The sequence below is a fragment of the Pteropus medius genome, unplaced genomic scaffold (genome assembly GCF_902729225.1).
Source record: "Pteropus medius unplaced genomic scaffold, Ma_sr-lr_union100, whole genome shotgun sequence".
In the NCBI taxonomy this organism is placed as follows: domain Eukaryota; kingdom Metazoa; phylum Chordata; class Mammalia; order Chiroptera; family Pteropodidae; genus Pteropus; species Pteropus medius.
In genome coordinates this window covers 2,059,691-2,083,653 of record NW_024342469.1, presented here as the reverse complement: position 1 = coordinate 2,083,653, position 23,963 = coordinate 2,059,691, and the positions used below count along the sequence as shown (strand labels likewise).

General features: G+C 61.1%; 1 protein-coding gene across 1 annotated transcript in view; it reads left to right on the top strand.

The window, feature by feature from the left end:
- Window positions 1-23,963, top strand: part of TBC1D22A (TBC1 domain family member 22A) — a 229,452-nt gene that overhangs the window by 138,074 nt on the left and 67,415 nt on the right. The window contains exon 12 of the mRNA XM_039863147.1: window positions 4,874-4,949. Within this exon, the coding sequence (XP_039719081.1) occupies window positions 4,874-4,949 (76 nt within the window). The remainder of the gene's footprint in view (window positions 1-4,873; window positions 4,950-23,963) is intronic.

The window sequence follows — 23,963 nt, the reverse complement described above, 5'->3', positions numbered from 1 at the left end:
CCGTTGCCCTTGGCCTCGTCCTCGTCCCTCCCGCTGCCCTTGGCCTCGTCCTCGTCCCTCCCGCTGCCCTTGGCCTCGTCCTTCTCCGAGACTGACAAACACGCGGGTGGAGCTTTACCAGTGTCCGTGAGCTTGGAGGGACAGCTAATGTGATAGACGACATAATCAGGATTCAGAATGGGCTCCGCTGCCTGGAGAGCCAGCGAGAACCAAGCAGATGAGCGAGCTAATAGGGACGAGTGAGAAGCCCGCCGCTCGGTCCCGGAGCCGGCTGGCACGGCCGTCGATGGCGCTCGGGCAGTGCGGGTGGACTGCGTCCTCCGAGGGGCGTTCTCCCCATGGCGTTGCCTGGGTTACGCCATTGCCGTCATGACTGACACCCACACCCCCGTGGCCCCTTTCTGTCACTCTGCACCTGGCGGCCAGAGTCGTCTTTTCATAGACGAGCTTCATCACTGTGGCGGCTCCCCGTGTCCAGGTCGCTGACTTCGTTCCGTGCTGTCCTTCCCCACATGGCCACCAGCCCCGGGACGGCCCCCTCTCGCCTCTCCCCAGCTGCCCGGCTGCCCCGCCAGCTGCACCCCCGGGCGGTGCCTTGCTCTCGAAGGGGCTGTCCCTCTCTGGCAGCTCGGCCTGTGTCCTTAGCACGGTGTTCAGGCCAGGTCCCTTTCGGTGCTGGGATGGCCGGGCCCAGGTCCCGCGGCCCCGTCACGTGCATTTGCTCTCTCTGATCCACAGAGCCCTCTTCCTTTCTCCCCGTCGCTGTTGGGGGACCCGCCACCACACAGGTTTGGTGGCTGCGACGCTCGGCACGTACTTGTGCTCACGGCCACGGCGCGTTCCAGCGCGGGGGCAGAGGGCGTGAGGGCGTGGCGTTGACACAGTGTTCCTGTGAGTGTTCCGTGTCCTCGTGGTTCAGGTTCCGCCACCCCGTCACGCAGTCATTCAGCAGCCGTTCCCTGTGCCAGCACTGTGTGCGGGCGGCGTCCGGATGGGGTGCTGGGTGGTGTCCCGAAGGCAGGTGGGGCAGGACCCCGGTCTGGTGAGAGGCACCGCTGGAGCCTTGCTGGGCAGCGGGCACCGTCCTTTCCCACCCGCTCTCGCTCAGCCTTCAGGCTCCGGAAGGTCCTTCCTGTGCCCTCAGAGACTTTCTGGCCCCTGGGCAGGGCTATCCTCGGCCTGGCCCAGCTCAGCTGACCACAGTGCCCCCACCTTGCTGGGCACTGCCCTCTGAGCCCCGTCTTGTCACCTGAGTCGTCGCTATCTGAAGGCTGGCCTTCGGGTCCGGCCTAAATCCAGAACACCCAGGCCACACGTCACTCTTTCTGGGTTCTTTCAGAAGACAGACCGTTTTTTCCTGTAGGCGCTCAGGTGCTGCTGCTTGTTTGGATTTCCAAGGGAACCCATCTCCCCTACCCGGGTTTTGAAAGATTGAGAAATAAAATAGTGGCAGATGGAGACCAAAGAATAGCTTTTAGTTCTTCTAAATGGGAAGCTTGAAATCCTGTCTTCGTGTGAGAGCTGAATCAACTGCTAACCGCATCCCAGGATTTTTGAGGCCCGCCCAGCCCGTCAGAGCCAGCGCAGGGCGCAGCAGCGCCTTCCCAGGGGGCAGCCGACTCGCAGAGGTGGAAGGAGGGCTGAACCCCGCCGGCTGTGTATCCTCCCAGGCTTACCAGTTGATACGTTGCCTTTTGGGGTGAGTCCTGGGGGTAGAGAAAGTGCAGGAGCGGCCCCAACCGGGTTCACTGCACTCGGAAGCAACCCCAGGTTTAGAGGTGTCGCCTCCTAGCTCCTCCTTCAGCTGGTTGTTAATAACCATCAGGTCCCCGGTCAGCCAGGGGCATGGCCTTCCTCGGAGAGGGCGAGGAGGGAGACCCAAGTCCCTCAGGACAGGCTGCCCCCCTGTGAAACCCCTGCTCCTGTGTCTCCTCCTGGGACCTGCGAGGTAGGACGTCCCTGAAATGTGTCAGAAGCGAACATTAAATCATTCTCAAGGCCTCTCTACCTGAGGCCCAAAATCACTCTCCCGTTTATTTCTCGTCTCGGGGACGTCCAGCTTCATCGCCTAATCTGGCCCCTCAGAAACTGCCCTGTGGGGTTGAATGGCCCTGCGTGAACTCGCAACAACACAGTGTGCCCCAAGTTTGAACATAAATCTTCTGTCACCCCATTTCCAGAGAGAAATTAACTCTTAAAGGCTGACACCCATAAGCTCCAATCCAAAAGCAAAATTTCTTATCTCCTTGAAGTTCAAATACATTAAAGCTCCCAGTTTGTCCGTCACTTGTGCTCCGTCTCAGCGAGAGGGACACTGTGGTGTCACTGGGGAGAGCACAGCTCCTTCAGGGCCCAGAAGCCCTGTCCATGCCGTGCAGGCCTCTGACAGCCCTCCCTCAGGGTTCAGAGTGTGCAGGGCCCGCAGGCTTGTCAACACATCCAGGGGACACGTCATTCCCAGGCCTCGGGGGCATTCACCCCGGAGAGCCTGGCCTTTGTGCCACCAAGGAGCGTGGCGGGGCCTTGATGTTGCTTGGAGTGAAGCCGGGCACAGAGCTCTTCTCGGATGTGACAGTGGATCCCAGAGCCTGTCACTTGACTCACTTGGGAGAAGTTTCCCAGCAAGAGGTTAGGTCAGAGTCTGTTCATTTTCCACTTCTGGGGGGAAAAAGCCTATGTTGCCTCGTAGGCATCTCTAGCTCTGTGCCACAGTGACTACTGCTCCTGTGCCGGTTGGGGTGTGTGTGTGTGTGTGCGCGTGTGTGCCCGCTGGCCCTTGCGTACGCGTGCTGAGCACAGAGCGGGTGTGGACTGTGCCAGGGGCCAGTGCTTTCTCACTTGGTCCTCAGCCCAGAAGCTGTCGCTAGCCTGGAGGTCATTCTCTCGGCCACGCTTGTTCCCCTGGAAAATCCCGCCACCAAGCCTGGAGCCGGTGGCACCGTCCCTGGGCCTCCCGAAGGTGAAACCTGAGCTGGCCGCACGCGCCCTTGTCCGCCTGCAGGTTTGGACTCTGAGTCCCATGGGCACGTCATGTTCCCTCAGAGCAGCTGCCGCGTGGTCGGCCGTCCAGCAATGCTGCTTTCTAGGCATTTCCCACGTCAGGCCCAGATCCGCCCCCACTCCCCACCTGGGCCCTGAATGCAGGGTGCCGTGGCGGTGGCCGCTCAAGCCCTGACCGCCTTTGCACACCTGCCCCCAGCCGTGTGGGGCGTGCAGACGTCTGCTCTCCTCCGTGCGACGGCAGCGGGCATGTCCCCCACCGTCCCCAAGGCCAGGAGGCCTCTGCTCCAAGGTCACGTACTTGGCTGGGCCTGAGCCGCCCGTGGCCCCCGCGTCGCCCACACGCTACTGAGGCCGTGGGCCCGTGCAGCCTCGCCGGTGTCACTCCCTGAGGACAGGCCGTCCTCTCCAGCACCGCCCGCACGGACCGGTGAAGCGCCGGCCCGGGCCGCGTGCCCACAGCCCAGGGGCCTGAGGGCGCAGGCCGTGGTCTCGGCCGCTCCGGACGCTGCTCGCCTGTTGGTTTGTATTTGCGGGTCTTAGGGCCCCACTAAAGTCTCCCCAGACCCCCACGTTAGTGTCTTGTGGTGGTCGTAACAAACCACTGCAGGCTTCCAACAGCACAGGTCTGCCGTCACAGTCCTGGAGGTCTGGAGAGTGACGAGTGTCTGCTGTGCTCAGGCGGGGTGGCCGGCTGCCTCCTTGCGGGGGGTCCAGGGAACCTCTCATCCCTTGCCTTTTCCTGCCTGCATTGCCCCCTCTCACCTTCAAGGCCAGCCAGGGGGGCGGGTCTTTTCCACATCGTGCCACCTTGACACGGGTCCTCCCCTGTCCCTCCTCTACCTGAAAGGCCCCAGGTTACACTGGGCCACTGAGGTCACCCAGGAGAATGTCCCCGTTTTCGTCAGTTGATCAGCATCCTTAATGTCTTCTGCCAGCTCCAGGGTTTGGGCCTTGGGCATCTTCGGGGGGTCATGACCCTGCCTTCCGTGACCACCAGTGGCGCAAACTGTTCCCGCACGGCCTTGCTGGAACTCTCCTTGTAAAACGTCCCTGAGCGCCGGCTGAGGCGCCTAGAGGCGGCTCTGTGGGGACGCCTCAGGGTGGGACGGAGGAGGTGCCAGCTTTCCTCTCTGGCCGGTCTGTGCTCTCAGCCGGGGACAGTGCTCGTCGTAGGGCTGCCAGTCCCGAGCACCTGCTGCGTCCCGGCCCTCCGCACACATCGCGCTGGCGTCGTTTCCTTGTGGCCGCGGAGCCGTCCTGGAGGGCGGCAGCGTTGTCCCTGTTTCGTAGACAGTGAAGCTGAAGCCGGAGAGTCGCATTGCTTGTCAGGGTCACACAGCTCGTAAGCGACAGAGCCCAGGTCTGGCTGCTTACAGCTGCTCGCTTGATGCCCCTGCCGGTTTTCCTGTCTGAGTTCACAGACAGTAGTCACACGGTCTCTCGTCCCCCAGGCAGTGACCCTGTCACGGGCCCTCGGATTGTCAGCACGGTGGGGCACGCTCATCAGTGGGCACGGTCTCCCTTCCGCGTGGCCGTGCTGAGTGCACGCTGCCTGTGGGCAGGCCAGGCGGCCGCTTCCCGCACACACGTCCGTGCAGTGAGCTGAACCCGTCGGAGCCCATAAATGTGAATAGCTGTCGTGAAGAGGGGCACACTGGCCCCCCGACATTGGGAAGGGGTGCACCCCACCACGTCAGAGTCGGACTGGAAGCCACGCCCGCGGACAATGTGCCGCAGCCCGGCCCAGTGGGTGTCCCTCAGCCTGCGAGTCCCTCTGTGGTGTCCCCGCTCGCCCGTGCCCCTCACCGCCACCCCTTTGGGAAGAGTGTCCTATTCAGTGCATGTGACGCTCGTTGTTATTTTTCCTTAGGACAACTACACCTTTGCCCAGCCCGGGATTCAGATGAAAGTGAGGATGCTGGAAGAGCTCGTGAGCCGGATCGACGGTAAGCCGGTCCCCGGGTCCGGGCCGAGGCGGCAGAGGCCCTGGGGCTCGCCCCCGCCCTGCGGGGCTCAGGCGCGTCCTCGCCCGGCCGTGGCCCCGGCTCTCCCAGGGCGGCGTCGCTGGAACGGGCGGCTCCCGCGCCTTCTGTGAAGGTGACAGCATCAGGGGCAGCACGTGTAACGTCACGTTGCACGGAGGGGTGCGCGCACCCCAGAAGCAGGCGGCGCCCGTCCTTACCGCGCCCGGTGACTGCCCCGATCCAGGCGACAGCGTGGTCGTTTGTGGCTGTCCTTTGGCACTCTGTTCCCTGCCTCTGTGCATCGTTCTGCTGTCAGGGGTGCTGGCTTAATTTCTCCGTGGAATCCAATTAATTACCAAGCCTGGAAGTAACATCTTTTACATTCTGGAAAAATTAAAGCGCGTGCTCCGGCCGGTGCGGGTTGTGCTTTCATGTTGTTTAAGTGGGGGCTTTGCCTGCTTTTTACCTTCAGCCTCAGAGCGATTCTCCCGCGATGTGCCAGCTGTCGAACTGCAGTGGCAGAGTTTAATTAAATGAGGGTGGAGCGATAATCTTGCCCGTTCCAGGCGTGGTCTCCTGGTAGTTTGATAAATTGATGAGCAGAGCGTTAGCAAAGTGATGCGGGGCAGAACCGGACGTAGATCTGTGATACCCGCCGGCCAGCGGCGAGGTCCAAGAGGAGAAGCACTCTCGTGAAGGGCCCATGGGGGCTTGGCGGTGGCTTCCCGAGCGCGCAGGACGCTGCCCCTGGCTCGCGGTGGGGACGTGGGCCAGCACTGCCACTGCCGCCGCGTGCTCGCACAGCCGCGTCTCCGCGGGGGCGCTGCCGCAGCCGTCACCGTCGCCGTCGGCAGAGGGGCGCTCGGTTTGGGGAACTCTGATCGACAGTATCAGATGGAGCCGTGTAGATTGGGTCTGGTTTTCAGCTACGTCTAATGGTTCGTCCTCACTTCCCACGTTGTCAGGTCGCACGCACGTCTTCCCCTGACGCTGGATTTGATTCAGCAGGTTTAGCTGTTTTTCAGCCTGTCTGCTCAAAACGCCATCCTCTGCGGACGTAACTGCATCTATGTACGTTCGTTGCTAATTTCGCAGCTAGACCTTTTTCGGATTTGTTGAATTTTTTTCCCCGACCAGCTGCTTCAGGTTGCGCCCAGTCTCATCTAGGTCTCTGAAATACGGTTCGCAGTAGACGTGACTCACACGTTTTTAGCCGGCTTCTCTCCCCTGGCCTAGCAGGCAGGTGCCATGTCCGTGCGGGGCGTTAGGAAGTCGTGGTTCGGCCCGCTGGTTCCGGGGCTCACTCTGGGAATGCTCGAATTGCTTTTCTCTGGCGCCGTGGGTTAAGGAGGCGTGCGCTGCAGATTCGCTGGTGAACCGAGGGAGCAGGCACAGCCACCTTGAGGCTCAGCCACATCTGCGTTTCTGCGTGAATCACAGCTGTGTTTTCAGGGCCGCTTTGGAGGGGGCGCGTCTTCATCCTGCAGCTTTCTGTATAAATCATCAACTCTTCACAACAGAGAAGATGCCGTGTTGTAAAACATTAAACCGTGTAATGTGTTTGTCCCAATGGAAACGTAAAGAGCCACGACGGCCTCACCGTGAGGACACACAGGCTTCTAAAGCAAGGAAGCTGCTTAGTCGACAGGTCGGGCCCTCAGGCTGCTGGGCGGCCTTACCCCGTGGCCCCCCTTTGGGAGAAGCATCCGCAGGACTCAGCCTTGTGAAGTTCCCCTCCCCCATTTCGTCACGCACCTCTTGGAAGAAAATTTGTGGGCTGGGAACTTCGCTGAGACTGTAAAGGTTTTATTAAGGGTAGGCTATACTAGGAAGGAAAAATTGCTCTTAAAAACCAAACCCAACCCAACCCAGTGCCTCCTGCCTGCATTTGAGGAGGAGGACGGCATTTATTTCAGAACCGCGTGGCCCTGCGGTGAGGGAGCGCCCCTCACGGACTTGTCGGTTGAGAAAGGCGCGGTCTGTGGCGTGAAGTTTAGGGAAACGCTAAGCTGCTGTGGGGCCACAGGAATTCCGCAGGCCCAGAAGTCGTGTTGTAAGGGTGTGCTCGGGAGTTGGAGGCAGAGGAGGTCAAAGGTCTCGCGGGCGGAAGGAAGCACGGGAGGTCAGCAGAGGGCCACCGGCACTGGGCGGTTTTCTCGTGAGGAGGGGCGGCCACGGAATTTGTTTCCGTCACGAGTGGTGCTGTGCCCCGTCTCTGTCGCCCCGGGATCTCTGGGAAGTCTGTCACGTGGACAGGAAGGGGTCGTGTGTGTGGTGGAGGCCCAGGAGGAGGGGGCGTGGGCAGCGGCCTGAGAGAGTGTACGCCGCGTGGGGAGCAGCGGTCTGTCTCCAGGAGCCCCGGGGGACCCCAGGGGAACTGCGTGGACTCTCAGGGGCAGATTGGGGGACGGAGACTCGAGCCACTTGATTTGGAATTAAAGAAAAAGGCGGGAGTGGGGTCCCCGTCCACTCAGAGATGCCAGCCGAGTTCCCACTGGAGACTCCCCAGGACCCCGGCCGGGATTTTATTTTTAAAGCCAGCAGACAAGCAGGCGGGTGAAAGAGAGAAAGAGAAAGGAAGAAAAGAAATAGAAGAAGGAAAGAAGCCAGCAAATTTCTTAAGAGCATCGGACTGTAAGCAAGACAACAGCAGCTCCCTGGCCGGACGCTGGGGCCAGAGCAGCGAGCCCGGCTCCGAGAGCCTCTGTCCTTCTGAGGCATCTTCTCGTCCAGGAGGGACATCCTGGAGGGCGTGGCGCTTTCAACAGCCTCGTGCAGTCGGTGTGTCAGACCCTGGCTCACCCCGGGAAGGGGCTCAGAAATGTCTGTGAACTTCCTGAAGCCTATAGGAGTGACCATTAGGGTCACGAGTGACACGGACCCAACGCAGTTTACGTCACCTGGCGGGATCAGGGTCATTCGAACTCGGATTATGCTAGTTCTGTACTAGAGTACTCAAAGTTCTTGGGAGAAGCAAACCAGATCTTTTCTGGAAGAAGTTACAGAATGTGAGTTCTGTGGGTGTGTGTCAATGTGTGTGTGTGTGTGTGTGTGTGTGTATTTTCCCCTCAAATGGAACAATCTGCACGTAGTCAAAAGTTATCACACATTTAAGACTCCTTAAGTGAGAGCAAATAACAGGTAACAGAAACTGGCCCACAAAATTTTGAGCTTTTGTAATTTTTAGGCACATAACATAACACTATTAACCTTGCTATGCATGAAAAAATGAGAAAGAGAAGCTTGAAAAGTCTTCAGGGGAATGAGTACATTTTTTTTCATAAGAATTCTGAAAAATGATCAAATGGGAATTTTGAAATTGAAAGACGTGATAAATTTAAAGTTCAGTGGACGGGACTAACAAATTAGACACAGGTAAAGAGAAAATTAATGAACTAGAAGGTGGGCTAGAAGAAAGTAGCTATAATAAAATATGGAGCGATGAGAATACGGAGAATACAGAAGGTAAGAGATATAGAGAGTGTGGTTAGAAAGCTTAATGTGTTTATTTGGAGTCACACAAGGAGAGGAGAGAGAAGGAGTAAGAATTTGAAGAGATAACGACTGGAATGTTTTTCAAAACTACTAAAATAAACCAATTCACAGATTCAAGAGACCAGTGAATCCGGAGGAGATAAAACTACGTGTAAAGACAGCATAGTAAAATTTAATTAAACTAAAGACAAGTTCTCAAGGCAGGGAGCGAAAAAAGAGTATTTTCTGAGAATGGCTGAGAACTTCTCAACAGAAGTACGGGACGACGTCTTCGGTGTGCTAGGAGGACGTAGCTGTCACCCTACAGTTGACTTCCAGCAAAAACTATTCTTCAGGAATGAATCTGAAATTCTGCAAGGCCACCTTACCTCCGCATTCTTGCTCACCGCCTCCAAGGAATGCTAGAAATCAAGGAGGAAGGCAAGCCGTCGCATGGGCAGCCACCGGCACACGGGGCAGCGGCTACCGAGACCTTCACGTTCCCTGGAGCAGACAAGTCGGCCCCCAGACCAGCCGGCGGGGAGTCAGGTGCTCAGTGCCAGAAGTCTGTGGGAACAGGAGTGGGTGTGTGGGCGGCTTAGGAGGAATCGAGCCGGATCAAATCACCCCAGAAAGACAAGGTCCTGTGTAGGCGGGAAAACTCCAAGAAGAGGCCCGTGTCTGGCACGAAAGTGGCAGAAGCACTGGCCATGGGAAGCTGGCGGGCGTTCGGGCCGGGTTTCTTGGGTGGACGGCTGCTGAGACCTGAGCAGAAACCCGTTTCTCACAGTTTCTTGCCCTAGACAAGCTGAATTCTTAGGTCCCGTTTTTGGGGTTGGGAGTGGATGAGCAGCTTCCCGTGCAGAGGGCCCGAGGCCTCCCGCAGGCCACCTCCCACCCCCTACGGCCCAAGGAGATCGCGTGGGGCACCTGTCTGCTGGTGGGCGGCAGGGGACTGAGGGGCAGAGTGCCGGACACCAGGCCAGGAGCTGTTGGTAGTCAGACGCGAGCTTACTCGACAGTGGACAGCGGCAGTGGCCCTGAGGGCCACGGGGTAGACTTGAGACGTTGTTTGTGGAACTATCATTCATTCACAAGCAACCCCAGCCTTTTTTTTTTTTAACATTTGTGCGATTCCTTAAATCTGTTATCAAACGTGGCTTCTTTCTCTCTTGAGAAGTAGACCAGCCCCCTGGCGGTGGCCGTGGCTTGCGGCCCGCTGTCCTGCGGGGCGGCCTCTGGAATTCCCCTCCCCTTGCGCCGCGCTCAGACTTTTCCCGGAAGGGCCGTGCACGGAGCAGTTACTGAGAGGAGTCCGTACCCCGGAGGCTAGTCTGTGAAACCACCGCCACCACGGCTGACCGAGGGCACGTGTGACAGGCATCGGTGCACAGACAGGCCTGATGGTGCCGGCTGTGCCTGAGGACGCCGTGGCTTCCGCGCATGTGCTGCCGGACCCACCCGTGCTGGGAGCAGCCGTGGCCTGGGGGCTGCTGTCGCACCGCCCGCTGGGCTGCCCCTGGGCGCCTGGAGTGCTGTCCCCGTGTCTGCAGAGCCCAGAGGGGATCCGCAAGCAGTGTGTGTACGTGCGTGCGAGTGTGTATGTGCACGTGTGCACGCGTGCATGAATGTGTGGATGAATGTGTGCATGTGTGCGCGCGTGCGCGCACGTGTGAGTGCGTGTGAGCGTGCATGTGTGTGTATGCATGTATGAGTGTGCGCACGTGTGAGTGCGTGTGTGCATGTGTGTGAGGTGTATGTGCGTGTGTGCGCACGTGTGCATGAGTGCATGAGTGTGCGCGCGTGTATGCGTACACGAGTGTGTGCGTGTATGTGTGTGTAAGCGTGCACAGGTGTGCATGTATGTGCACGTGTGCATGTGTCTGCGTGTGCATGCACACACACGTGCAGCTCTGCCCGCACCCCACCCGGGAGGCCAGCGTACAGGATTGTTTCACGCTGGACGCGGTGCTGAGTTGACGTCCCTCTGCCCGCAGCGCCTGCCGCAGGCCAGGGCGCCCCACCCTCCACCGGCATTTGCTGGTGCCGCCCCTCCTTCCTCCTTCCCCCTGCAGCGCCACCTCCTCTGCTGGCCGCCGTCGGCTCCTGCCTGACTGGCACACGCCGCGTCCACTGCCACTTCGGCTGGATGTGACCCCTCGGGTGTGGCGTGAGGGCACTGAATGCACATGCCGGTCAGACGCTGATCGGCTGGGGGTGAAATCCCTACCGGGCGGAAGCTGGATGTCACTGTCACGGTCAGGGTGGGCCCGGCTAGGCCTTTGCAAACAGCCTCTAAACGGCAGCAGCTTAAAGGGCAGACATTTGGTTTTCACGCATACGACATGTCCGTGGGGCTGGGCCGGGGGCTCTGCTGTGTGACGTCCTCACAGCAGCTCCTGTGATGGAGGGAAAGAGTTTGGGGATCACGCACTGGAAGATCATGTTTCCATCAGAGACCCGGTACCCAACGCTCTGCTGCATTTCATTGGCCGAACCGAGTCATGTGGCGCAGCTTGTGGGGGCGGGGGGCATGCATCCGGTGGCGGGGGCAGGGGCGGCCCCGCCCCGTGCTGTGTTGTGGTGCCTCTCCTGTGACCTAAGACGATGTCTATGTAAACGAAATACTTGCCGCATCTTTTGTTTAAAAACACAGAGGACCCATTTCAGTATTCAGAAGGAACATTTAAGATGGTCTCAGCAGCGAAGCAAACCCGGTTATGTCCGAGCCTGTTTTTTCAGAAGTCTTCAAATCAGATTGCAGAGAGCTGCCCCACAGATTAGTGACTTGTCCCTTGGGGCTAAACGCGGCATGAAGGAGGCTAGTGGGTCGTCACCGGCGCGTGGACACCGCACAGGGGCAGGTGGGGCTGGGGACAGGCACGTCGTCTGCCCCCGAGGCCCCGGCCTCCGTTGCCATCCCCCAGGCCCAGAGCTGGTGTTTGATCTGCAGCTCCAGGAAGGGCGGCTCAGTGGGGCGAGGCGCGTTCACCCCGATCCTAAGGGTCAGGCTGCCCTTTCCTCTTAGAGGCTGCGGGTGGCCGTGACGATACCCCCGATGACAACATGGCCGCCGTGCATGGGGTGGCTGGAGTTAAAGCAGGCACAGGTGTGCGCACATCACATGCACCCTCCCACACACACACCTCAGGTGCGGTCATCTCGTTGGTGTGGGTACTGCACTTGCCAGTGACTTCGATTTTCCATGGAGCACTGGCCTTTGGTACACATCCTGTTCCCCGTGGTGACAGCGGAGGGCCGCCCGCCCCTCCCAGCGGCATTCTGTCCATGGCCAAGGGCTTCAACCGGCCTGGAAACCAGCTGAGCTCACTGGCTTTTCACAGTGTCAACATCGTGATGAGACTGGTCACCAAGTGATTAGTTTTGAGTGAAGTTACTTCATTAGGTTCGATCAATTCCTGGCCAGTTTCTGACTTACTAATTGTCCTCTGAAAGGCCGGCTCAGGCCGCGGACCGCTCTGGTGAATGCATTCGCGGCCTCACAGAGACCGCCCCCCATGCCGCGGGCTCGGCTTTTCTTTGCAGTGACCTTTTGAGAGCTGTTGTGTGTCGCTGACTTCCTGGAGCACAGCCACCAAGGCCTGCGCATAGCCGCCCGGGACAGTCACCTGGCTGAGCCACGTCATGCGAATGCAGCTGACTCAGGAGGTTCTGGGTTTCTGCCTTCCAGTCTGTCAATCACACTTGCGTTGTCACCCTCTCTCCCTTGTCTGTGCTGAGCCACTGTTCTGCCTATCACAGCCTTTGGGCCTCCAGACGCTCAGTCCAGTGGCCACACGGTGTAGCGCCATGGCCTCCAGGCCCACGAGTCTTCATCACCCCCCTCCCCCCATGAGTTAAAGCAGGGCTGTTTGTCCCCCAAGCACAATGTGTGGTCTCGGCTTCTGCTCTGGGTCCTCGTTTGCGTTTGCTTAGATTCCTCACCCTCCTGTGCCTTCCCCAGGCAGTGAGGCACCTTTTTATCCTCGGCTCTGAGCAGCAGCAGCAGATGCAGGCAGCACTCACAGGCTGGAGGGCAGCGTGTGCTGGATTGAGGGAGGGCAGGCGGTAGAGTGTCAGACAGATCGAGGGCCTTCAGGGCTGGCAGGTGGGGGATGATGGGCCCACGGGAGCGGGAGACAGCTCAGTGCACCGGGATGGCCTTGTGGATCACGCACTCGGTGACCTGGTGTGCCCACTGTGGACAGAAGGCTACAGGGGACCCTTCCGTAGGCCAGAGCCAAGAGGTGCTGTTGACAGTCCCAGGAAAATGTCACTGTCACACTGACCTAGGCCCAGGGCAGGCCCAAAGATCCTGGGTCCCTGCAGAGCTTTCTTCTGTGATGGCCTTCGTGGTTTGGGGCCAGTACTGAGTACTCCTGAAGCATGTCGGCTGTGTGCCCAGGCAGCGTGCCGTGCACAGGGCACCGCTGGGGGCCTGGGAGACAGTCCGGCGCTCCCTGCAAGGCATTTGTGGTGCGGTGGCATTGCGTGTAAAAAGGCGATGACTTCCGGTGAGGTGACGCACTGTCACAGAAGGGTAGGCGTGCCGTACGCGCGCGGGCGAGGCGGAGGGTCCCTCGGGAAGGTTTCCTTGCCTGACAGTGAAATCGCGCGCATCTCGTCTGCCTGCACGGCCATGACAGAGTGCCGCAGGCTTACGCAGTTCTGGGGGCTGGAAGTCCAGGGTCAGGGTGCTGGCCGATCTGGTTTCTGGAGAGGGCTCTCTTCCTGGCTTGTAGACGGCCACCTTCTCATGGTGTCGTCACGTGGCCCTTCCTCTGTGCCCGAGCGTGGGGGACACGTGGGGAGGGGGCCGGAGAGCACTCCGCTGTCTCTTCTTACTGGGTCACTAATGCTTTCAGCTCAAGTTCCCACGCTCATGACCTCATGTGACCTTCACCACTTCCTCAGAGGCCCCGTCTCCAGGTGCAGCCACGCGGGGGTCAGGGCTTCAGCATGGGCGTGGGGTGGGGAGCACAAACGTGCAGTCCACAGCAGCTCGGAAGTGTGGGTTTATGTTTGAGACCAAAGTATGGTCCACAGAAGAGATTACCATCATCATCGTCATTGTCATCTGGAGGGACCAGACGTACATCGCCAGGGGGTGCGGCTTTGTGGACAGTGGCTCGGCCACTCCCCATGGGGCTCCCTCAGAAAGGTGGCTTGGGGACCCTGCCTGGGACCTGTGCCAGCATGGGTCCTTCTCACGCCTCGCTTGGACCCATGCCTTGCAGCCAGTCTGGGGGGGCCAGGCTGCGGAGCAGACTGTGTCCATGAGCAGACATGGGGGGGCTGGTCAGGAGACCAGTTTGCAGATCAGAGGAAGAAGGATGACGGTGGGCTCTGCTCCGGGCTCCCTAGAAATAGTTCTGGAACAGCCCGGCCGACCCTTCACCTCTGTTTAGCTCAGTGTAGGGAGTAAGATTTAGCCTTCGGAGGCCGGCTAACTCGGGGCCAGGGGTGGCTGTGTCACATACCGGCGGCCCAGTGAGCAGCGGCCCCCCACTGACCCTCGTTTCCCCGCGTGTGAAGGGTCGTGAGTGTTCACGCGTGTCTCACGCTCGGAGCAGGGCCTGGCGCATCGCGGCCTCCTTCGGGGTTGGCGCCGCCGTCGTCGGTGGTGGTGCTAAACCGAGCGGGCAGGTCGGTGTGGACGGGTCAGCTCTTCCGCATGTCGGGGCCACGCGCCTCGCTGGGTGGCTCCTGCGGCGGGCTCCTCGTTGGGCTCCCCGTTGGCGGGCGTGGCACCGAAGGAACCCAGCGAGGCCGTGGGCGGCACTGTCGTCATCAGAATTTTATGCTTTCAGCCTCATGGAGAAAAACTACCAGGATTTTTTTTCTTTTCATGGAGACTAGTTCTTCCTCTGTGTGTTAAATGGCTTTATCTACTTGTACGTTTTCCCTTTCCTGTGTTTTTAAATTTAGGTTAAATGTGATTTTAATGAAATTTCTCTGAAAGCTGTCTTGACTACATTGTAAGGTTAAAATTGACTTATTCTTTCTAGACAGCATTCGGTTACAGCCAGGAAACTAGATTCAGCTTTATTCTCACCCAAGTGAAAACATTTTTATTACTGCTACGAGGTGAGCGGTCGGCGAGCAGAGCACAGATCGGCAGTGCCGCCTGGCGTGGACCGTGCGCCTGTGACCGTGAGGAGTGGCCGGCCACCGCGGCTGCGTCCTCGTCAGCCCGGCACGCGGGCGTGAGCACTGGAACGGGGGCGAGCTGTCCCCGGGGACTCGGCCCCGGGGTCGGCGGAGCGCGCGTCGGGGCGGTGACTCGGGTACGTGCCGATGCGCTGGCTCCTGGCGAGGCCTCCGTGGGCCGCAGGCCGCATCCTGGTCCTCCTCGCCTCAGGCGGAGGCTTCGTCCCCACGGACCTGCGGCCCGGTGCCCAGGGCGCGTGCTCAGGGCACGGTGTGAGTTCTTAAGTCGGTTGATGTAACGCGCCTTCAGCTGAAGACTTACGTGGGGATTTTCTTGCACATCTGGGAGGAGGGATGCATCGCCCCGTACAGAAAAATCGAAAGAGGAAGTTTCGTGTACTCCAAAAAATAACGTGTCCGGAATGGGCACGGGGCACTGGTCCCGCCCGCACCGCTGCCCGTGCACTTGGTTGTTGCTGCTGCTGCTGACGACGACCACCGCAGCGGCAGCTGCCAGAGTCCCCGGTGCTGGCCGGGGGCTCCGTTCTCAGTCCCTCACCTGTATTGTTGCCCGTTCACACAGCCCTGTGACGTGACGTGTCACCACCCACACTGAGGAGCCCGGCCCCATCTCCGGCCTCAGTTTCCCCAGAGGCTGGATGCGCGCCAGGTCACCCCCCGTGTGCCCATCCCGGGTGTGGCCTGAGCACGGCAGCCCTCCCAGCCCACCCCCAACCGCTTGGGGGCTCAGTGGTGTCCCGTCCCTGCCTGCTCCCCAGGGTGTCCTCGGGGAGCAGAGGAGCCCTGACCCCTGCTCCCGCCTTTCCTCTTGGGACTCCTGGCCAGCGTCTTTTGCCTCCACGTGACCCTGTGAGAAGCGAGGAGTTGAGAAGATTGAGCGTGTCCTCTTTAAATGAAGAGCCACACCCCTTCTCCTTGGCTGAGCACGTGCTGCGTTTTCACCCCCCGTGTCCCGTGTCGGCCCCGCCCACAGCATGCAGGGCGCCCTGATGCGTTGCAGCGCTGGCGAGGAGATGTCTCCTGCAGCGCCCTGCACATCAGGGCTCCTGCCACGTTGGTGGCTTTGCGCGGCTTTCTGCAGTTTAAAGATGAAGCCGCCTTACGAAGTGGGTGCAGGGCGGGCGCGTGTGACGCAGCTTCTGTGCTGGTCCCCGTCTCTGGGTGCTCGCCGCCTGTGCCTGTCCTCCCTGGGTTCCGTGTTCCCCGAGGTGCTCCATCCGCACCCTGCTGCCCTTCGACCCGTAGAATGGGTGACTTGATGGGTGGGTGGGAAAGCCCCCTAATTTGTGCCACTGCCACCCGTGCTACTACCGCTCCATCGTTTGTAAAAGTGACGGAAACATACTGCCTGATCACTGCAAGTGACTGACTAGGTGGAAGGAGCCTCACCCGCTCACTCGCAGTGACAGTGTCCACACGCCTCCCACCGCCCCAGGGGAGTCAGGGGACGAGAGAGGGGCGGCCCGCCCCGGCCCTGAGCCCCCAGCCCCACGGCGACACTCGGGCTGTCCGGGCCCGGTGGGGGGCTCAGTGGCGCAGAGGGTCCTGATGCTCACACGCCTGCAGCCGCCAGGGACCGCGACCCACGAGGTGCTGTGCCGCCGACTTCGGCTCGAGGACCCCTGTCCCAGGGGCCTCCCCACGGTCATCTCGGGACCTCGGGGTCAGGCCTGTGACCCCCTCCTGCCATGTGCAAGGCCGGAGCGGTGAGCCGGAAGAGCAGGGCTGCGGCCTTGTCACCGGGGGCTTCCCCACCCTGTCCTGCCCCCTCTGTCTCTCTGGGCCTCCCGCCCTTGTGCTTAACTCCCAGTTTAAGCTGCTTTTCAGGTTGCCCCGAGCAGGAAGAGGGGGATTTGTCATCTTAAAACCAGAGGATAGCTCTCCTCCTGTGTTTGGACTGGCGGGGTGCCGAGATGATCTTGGGGCTCTCGGCCTTCGGGGGACCTCGCCTGCATCCCTGCAGGACAGAGAGATGAGCTCGTTCTTCAGGACCTCCTGCCGACGTGCCTGGTGGGGTTCTGACCGCTGAGGACGTTCCGAGCTGTGCCAGAGACAGGACATCAGTGTTGCTGTGGGAGCTTTAATAGGCCTGCGCTTGGCACGGAACCGTGACCGTGAAGCCTCTGCTCCCAGCGGGGATCGGAGGCGGTCTGCCTCCCCCCGCCCCAAGTCCACTTACGGCCTCGGGACGCCTCTGCTCCTGCGATGGCCGAGCTGGGCGGGCTGGGAGGGGGTCCCCCTCCATCTGTGCTTTCGGCCTCCTGCACTGGGCCGTGCGGCCGGGCGGGAGGTGCGGGCGTCAGAGACGTGGCCTGTCTCTTTCGCGCTTCCCTTCCTGGACCCCCAGAGATGGCACAGCGGGGCCACCTCCAGGTGCTGTCGTGGGGGCAGCGCGTTCGCCCCGGGAGCCGTGGCGACCGTCCTGTGTGTGAGGAAATGCCAGCTCACACACAGGACGATGGCGAGGCTTTTCTCCTCCCCGTGACCCTCCAGCCCCAGACCGGTGTTCAGAGTTTATTGCCAGCCCGGGACGAGTTAATTACGCTGTAAGTAGAGATTTCCAAGTAGAGCAATTCTCCGTGACCTTAAGAAGGAAAAGTGGCCTTGGCTTTGAACGTAGGCCATCAAGTCTGGTTCTGAGACGATTCCCCAAAGTCGTTTGTGCTCGGTCACAGCCGCTGGGCGCCTGTGAGTCGTTTTCCCTCCCTGAGCCATAAAGAAGCTGTCCCTCTTAAAATGCGGCCCGAGGCAGCCCTGAGCCTGGCGTTTCCGGGCGGGAGGAGGTCGTGTATGGTTACAGGGTCGTTTTCCTTCCCATGCTGGCGAGCCCTCGGCCCTTGGCTGCAGAGGCACTTCTGCCACTGCAGGGGAGGAGCCGTGATGGCCCCTCGGGGCCCTCCCTCTGTGGGGCTGAGGGTCCCAGGTGGCCCGCCCGTCAGGGCTCGGCGCTTCCACGCTCCTCCGAGCCGTGGCCAGCTCCCCTCACGCAGCCCTGCCCCCACGCTGGGGACAGTGTGGGCGGAGCGCGTGCCCCCAGTCCTGCTCCACGCTCAGGCCTCTCAGCCTCTGCTGGCCTCGCGTCCCATCTGTGAAGACCTTTGAAGGACGTTTCTCACCGGAAAGAGGGGATAATGGTGGCTCTAGAGCAGAACACTGCATTTCGTGTGAAAGCCAGTGGGAGGGAGACACTGGGGGACAGTGAGCCGTGGAGTGAAGCCGGGGAGCAGGGCGGGTCACGACGCTTTTGTCTGGGGACAGGCGGTGCGGGGGAGGTGCTGCGAGCTCGCGGAGGGGACGTGGTTGGCGGCGGCTTTCCCAGTACGTCGTTGGGACAGGCCCCGGCCTTCTGCCACACGTGGTTTTCCTGGGAACAGCCTGGGAGTTGTCGGGGTGCGGAGCAGCGAAGCAAGAGGGGCACTTAAGGCTTCTGTGTCCAGATACGAAAATAGAGAAAAAACCGCCTTTTGCTCCCAGTGAAAGCAGTCACGGGAAACGAGCATCTCTCAGTTATCCGGGGCCAGGTCTTCCGTGCTAGAGGTGCGGAAACACTCCCTTTCCCCAGACAGTCGGGCTCCCTCAGCGAGACTCCGGTCTGCGGTGATGCTGGTGGTGAGGAAGCCGTCGGAGCCCAGCACATGCTTTGGGAAGCGCGCTTTCCGCGGGCGCGTAGGCTCACCCCCCGCCCCTCGCCGAACAGCCTGCGCCCTCCTCTCTCCGTCGCCCCACCGCCCCGTCCCCCAGCCCGCGCTCACGGGGGGGTCTTGCCGTCTCGCCCTTCTCTTCCGGGGCGTGGGAAGGTGTGTCGGGGACTTTCCTCTCGTTGTCAGGCCACAGTTCAGCAAACCAAGTGCGAACCGCCGGGGCCACCAAAGTGTCACCGTGCTCCCATCCGCGTCTCCGGTCACCTGACAGGATGCCGAAGAAGGGGGGTCAGCTCTCGGTGGAGGGAGGCCGGAAGGCTTCCGGGGGGCCGCGATGCCCGAGCCGGGCGCGTGCGGAACCCTTCGGTGGCCGTGGCCTCAGGCTTAACTGCGTGAGCGTGGAAGCTGTGTGTCTTCAGTCACCGCGTGTTCGGGTCGCGTCAAGGCTTTCGTGCCGCTGACGGGACGATGTGGAAAATGTGTGCCTGAGCCGTCTGGGGTCCTTGAGCGGGGAGTGTATTTTTTCTCTGCTTCCTTCCCCACTTACAAAGGGGCCTTGCCTGTTGGCGGTGTCGGCGTCGGCCAGGCCCAGCTTTCCTCTTCCTCTCCTGGCTCGTGGCCACGGCTCGGTCACCAGGGCGGAGTTGCGGGTCCCCCCGCCCTCCACCCCGACACGCTGGGAGGGGACGCAGTGGCTGATGCTCAGGAGGATTGGATGCTTTGCTCCAGCCAAGGCACGTGCAGTGAGTGAATGTGGCGACTGGCAGTCTCTGCCACCAGGTGCTCAGGCCTCTGTGTAACCCCTCCCCTGGCTTCAGGTGACAGCTGTTACTTGATACCAACTGATGGACTGTGGGAAGTGGGTGGCGGCTCCGCAGTTACGTCACAGCATGTAAGATCCATTTCAGCAGATGCACTAGAGATCCTGCTTTTGCTCTTGAGGTCAGAGGCTGCACTGGAGAAGCCCACGTGGCGAGGCCCTGCGGGTGGCGTCTGGGACAGCCAGCAAAGAGCTGGGCCCTCAGCCATCCCTCTGCAAGGGGGTGAAGTCTACCAGCACCCTGAGTGGGTCTGGGGGTGCATGCTTCCCCCAGATCAGGGCATAGCCTTGGCGTGGCTTCAGGACCGTGAGCAGAGGACCCAGCAAAGCCCTCCCTGGGCTCTGGGCCCACGGGCACTGCATGGTGAGGGACTCGTGCTGACTTAAGCCGCCAGGTTTGTGGCGGTTTGTTACTCAGACATCAGGAAACAAGCACAGAGAACGAAGGACAGACGACACTGACCAGCCCGCTCGCCTGCCCTCCAGCACGGGTTCGAGGCGTGCTCTCGCCGGCCTGCGGCTCTGCTTGCCAGCACCGCACGCCGTGCCGCGTTCCACCCGCTGCCGTAGGGCTGGGAGAGCCCGGGACCCTCACAGGGGCTGCGGGCTGCCCAGCCCTGCCGGACTGGGGCTGTCGCCTCGCCCGCCCACCTGGCTGAGGCTCAGCAGCTTCCTGCCCACAGAGCAGCACTGAGGCCAGCGCTGTGGGCGCCCGCCCCGCGCCCCGCGGCCCCCGTCTAGCTTTCTAGGGGTCTGAGCGGGAGCGGCCCCAGCTCTCCGCTCCCACTGCAGCAGGTGCACCGCGCCCTTGCCTCCCAGGTGCCCTGATCGGCGGGTCCGCGCGGCGGTCTCGCCGGGGCTCCGCCCGGAGAGCTGGCTGCTCGCCGTCCACGTCCCTTCTTTCCGAGGCTATGGCCGGGTTCGGGGCCCTCTGTGGAGGGCTCACGAGCACCTCTGTGAAGTGAGGCTGATTTAATAGCTTGTCGCTTCAATACCGTGTAGCTCTAGGATGATCTGTATTTCAGATTGTGTCATTGTCAGAGAAGTATGTCTTAATGGCTCTCCAGAGCGGGGACGGTGGCGAGCGCGGTGTCGGACACACGCTGTTGTCTGCGGCCTGCCTGGAGGCTGGACCTCATTGCACGCTCCTGCTCACGCCGGGCCCTTGGCGCCAGTCCCTGTCCCCAGGCCCGGGAGTGGCTCCGGTCGCACTGTGACCACTCAGTCTCTGCGTGAGAATGGTCAGCGGCCTTCTGGGTCTGCCGGCCACGTGGAACCGGCGAGATGGCAGTGGCCTGGCGTGACCTTGGTGGACACCGACCTGGGAGGAGCTACGTGTCTGCAGGGCCACCTGGCGTTCTTCTGCGCTGCGGCCCTCCGGGTCCTTGGTGGCAGCCGGAGTCCTCTGTGTCCTGGGCGTGTGCGGTGCTGCCATCACGTCGACTCTGCACATCGATGGCCCAGTCTTCCACGAGACCGTCCCCACTTCAGACAGCAGCCACGTGTCCACGGTCGCCAGGCCGCCTGCACTCCTGACGCGGCTGTAAGTGGGGCAGTCCCCATGACCCTCCAGCGCGGCGACGCCTCGGGAGCGCCACCCCAGGCCACCGCTCGCCCCGCGCAGGCCGGGGGTCTGGGCTGAGCGGCCGGTTCCCGGCTCCTGTCTGCGCGTCGGCCGTGCCGCTCACCTGGCGCCTTGCGTGGTCACCAGCGGGGACGCTCTGCCGGGCCGTGTGCCCAGGGTTTCTGGGGATTTTGTCACACGGCTCGACTGAGCAGTTCGTGGCCCGGAGACTGAACTCAGTGTCCAGTGCTCGTCTTCCCCCCGAGGTCTGGCAGCTGGGAGTCCTGACCTGTCATCATGACCGGATCTTTCTGGTGACCAGTGCTCCTCCCGAAGCTACCAGAGGGGACCTCACAGTTACTTCCGTGGCATGACAGAGACTCTCCTGCCTCTGGGTGTTCCAGGGACTTAGGGCCTCCCTCCCAGGAAGGGGACACAGCTGTCCATTCTCTCTCACGCACAGGGCGGTCCCTCCAGAGTCGTTGCCGGGGGCCACCTCCAGCGTTTGAAGTGATGGCTGTGCTCTGGGAAGCCACCTCCTCGCTCGAGGAGGATGCGCAGCTGTCACCTGTGGGTTGGCTCTTGGCAAAGGGGGCGGGACCTCCCTCTGCAGCGCCAGCCCGTTCGTTCCAGATGCACCTCACTTCCGCCGCCTCCGTGACCCGTTCTGAGGGGAGCCGTGTCGCTCTGAAGACACGTTGTGGTCGGTGGGAAAGGCGGCCGTGTGTGCGGATGAGGCGCGTCGTGCCGGGGGACACAGAGCTGGCTGTGACCGCAGAGCGGCATGCGGTCACTTTCCTAAGCCAAACCTGTGCTGTGGGACCGTCCCAGGTACCCTTTGGCCCCGTCGGCTCAGGCCCTCTGGCCACAGGTGGGCGGTGGCGCCCCGTCCTTGGCCGCGGTGGCCACTGCCTGCAGCCCTGTCAGGATGGGCGTCCCTGGTGGCAGGAGCTGGCGCAGGCCCCGGCCCCGGCCTCTTTCCTGTCCTCTGTGTGGCTCTGCTCTCTGCGTCGTGGTGGCAGAGGGGACTTGTCCCGGAGGGAGCCTGCTGGCCTGGGCCCGGGGGCACTGCGTCTGCCCGTGCCGGGTTACGGAGGCGGCCGAGGGCGGCCCGCCACCAGTCAGTGGAGGCCAGGGGTTGCTGCGGCCGGAGCCTCCACCATGGGTTTGCCTGGACCGAGGCTCGGCAGCCTCCCCCCTCCCCCTTCTTGGTCTGGCACCGAGAGAAGGGCCTGGAGGGGCTGGCACCTGTCCGGTGCCCACTGCATGGCAGCCACTGTGCCAGGAACTGTCCCGAGAGACTGCTAAGATGGACCTGGGCTCGCTTCGTTTTCCAAGAGCGGACCTGGAGCATTGAGGGCCTACGGAACTTTCCGGAAGCTGCGCTGGGATTAGAGCCCAGGCTGTCCTGACTGCAGCTCCTCTCGCAGACGAGGGTGCGGGTGAGCCCAGAGGAGGCCTGGGCTGCAGGGAGGCCTCTGCTCACCGTCAGGCCGAGCCGGCTTTTGTTCCCTTTTATCTTTCATCTGATTAGAGAATTGAACGTCCCCCCAAATCAGAGGCTATTCATGCTGCCGGCAGAAGCTGACATACCCACGTCTGTCCTCAGCCTTAAGGACGGTCTCAGAAAGGCTGTCTTTGTCAGGTACCTAAGCGTGAGCAGTTACGCTCAGTTTTGGGCAAATAGATCTAAGTAGTGTCTGGCCCAGCACAAACGTGTGTGTTTTCTGTGCCAAGTCGATGGGATGCATGTTTTCTTTTTTTTTTTCTTTTTTAGCATAGATCCTTGGATACAATGTGTTCGCATAATTTATTTTTATTTTTAATCAAGAAGACAAGATGTTTCGGCAGAATTTTCAGCCTGCAGATCTGCTGTTTAAAGAGCTGCGAAAAGTGTCCAGCAAATATTGTGGTGGCTTCTCCCACATGCCAACGCGACAGGCTCCTTCCTGGTGACTTCACAATAATACTGCCCGGGCCTGCCACAGAGGGTTTGATGAAAAAACGCTTTTCAGCCTGAAAGGTGACAATAATTACATCTGCCTGCTCATTCATTATGTGTCCGCTCTTATTTCCAGTGAAATGGAAATTTCAAATTCAGAATTATTGCCAGCGAAATTACCTTTATCAGGGAAAGAGCATCTGCTCACCATTACTTACGAAACAGGAAAAATGAATCTTCTCAGCGTACACGTTGGCAGCTCTGCCGTGTGTAAGTCGGACGCATCGCCCCGAGTTCAGTCGTCCGTTTTTCAGCGGGGGCAGAGCAGGAGGCAGCCTCACGGAGGCGGCGGGAGCCGGTGGCTGCTCACTTGGTCGTTCTTTATCCCATCCTCCTGGAGAAGCCACGTAATCCGTGACGGACGGCCATGCTCTCCGGTGTGTCAGGACGGGTGCGCCCATAGGCCCTGGATCCGGGTGAGGGGCGGCCGGCCACCCAGTGAGAGCGAGGTGCCTCACCGGGGTCCCGCGCTGCCTCGCGTCCCGGGCGCACGTCCCACCAGACGGGCACGTGTTTGCCTCTTCCGTTCCTCTCGGGCCTGCGCTGGGCACAGAGGAAGCCAGGCACCCAGGACACTCAGAGCCAGTAGTTGTGATGGGACAGGCGACTCAGGCTCCAGGTTGAGTTTTCTGTCTCCTGCAAGTCAGGAGCCCCCGGAGGGCAGAATGCTGGCCTCGCCTACTCTGCATGTGGGGGCTCCTGCTGAGTCTCCCCGGTGAGCCGGCGGGCGACGAGCCTCCGCTGCAGAGGACTCTGTGCCCCGCAGGTTAGTGCTGCGTTAGGCTTCTGGTCATGCCTGTGGCCTGTGCTCTCCCTGGGGGCCAGGCCCTGCCATGCAGAAGATGACGCCATGCCCAGAGCCCTGGTGCCCAGAGACACGGGGCGAGTCCGTGCGCCCACGTGGCTGCGGGGCGTCCATGGAAAGGGACAGTCTTGAGTTCCGCCTTCAGTCTGGGACGCCTTACACACACCTCGGACAGGTGGCCCAGCCTGCCTCACAGGGTGCATGTGTCCTCCGGTCGGGGAGCCACCCGGTGCGTGGTCATGGCAGCTGACCAGGTGTCACACGCCGTCTGGGTCGGGCTCCTTCTTGCTGAGCCTGAGGCAGGGTCACCTCCGTCCACGACTCGTGGGAAGGAGCTGAGGGGTGTCTGCTCCTGTGCCCACTGCAGGTGGCCCTCGGGTGGACCTCGCCGTAGACGACAGAGGGTCCACTCTTGCTATTTAGCTGGGCGGCTTCAGTGCCAGGTGTTCTAGAAACGTGCTTATTTTTCCAGACGTGTCTGCTGGCCGGGTTCCGTTGGGAAGGTGTCGCGTGCCTCCC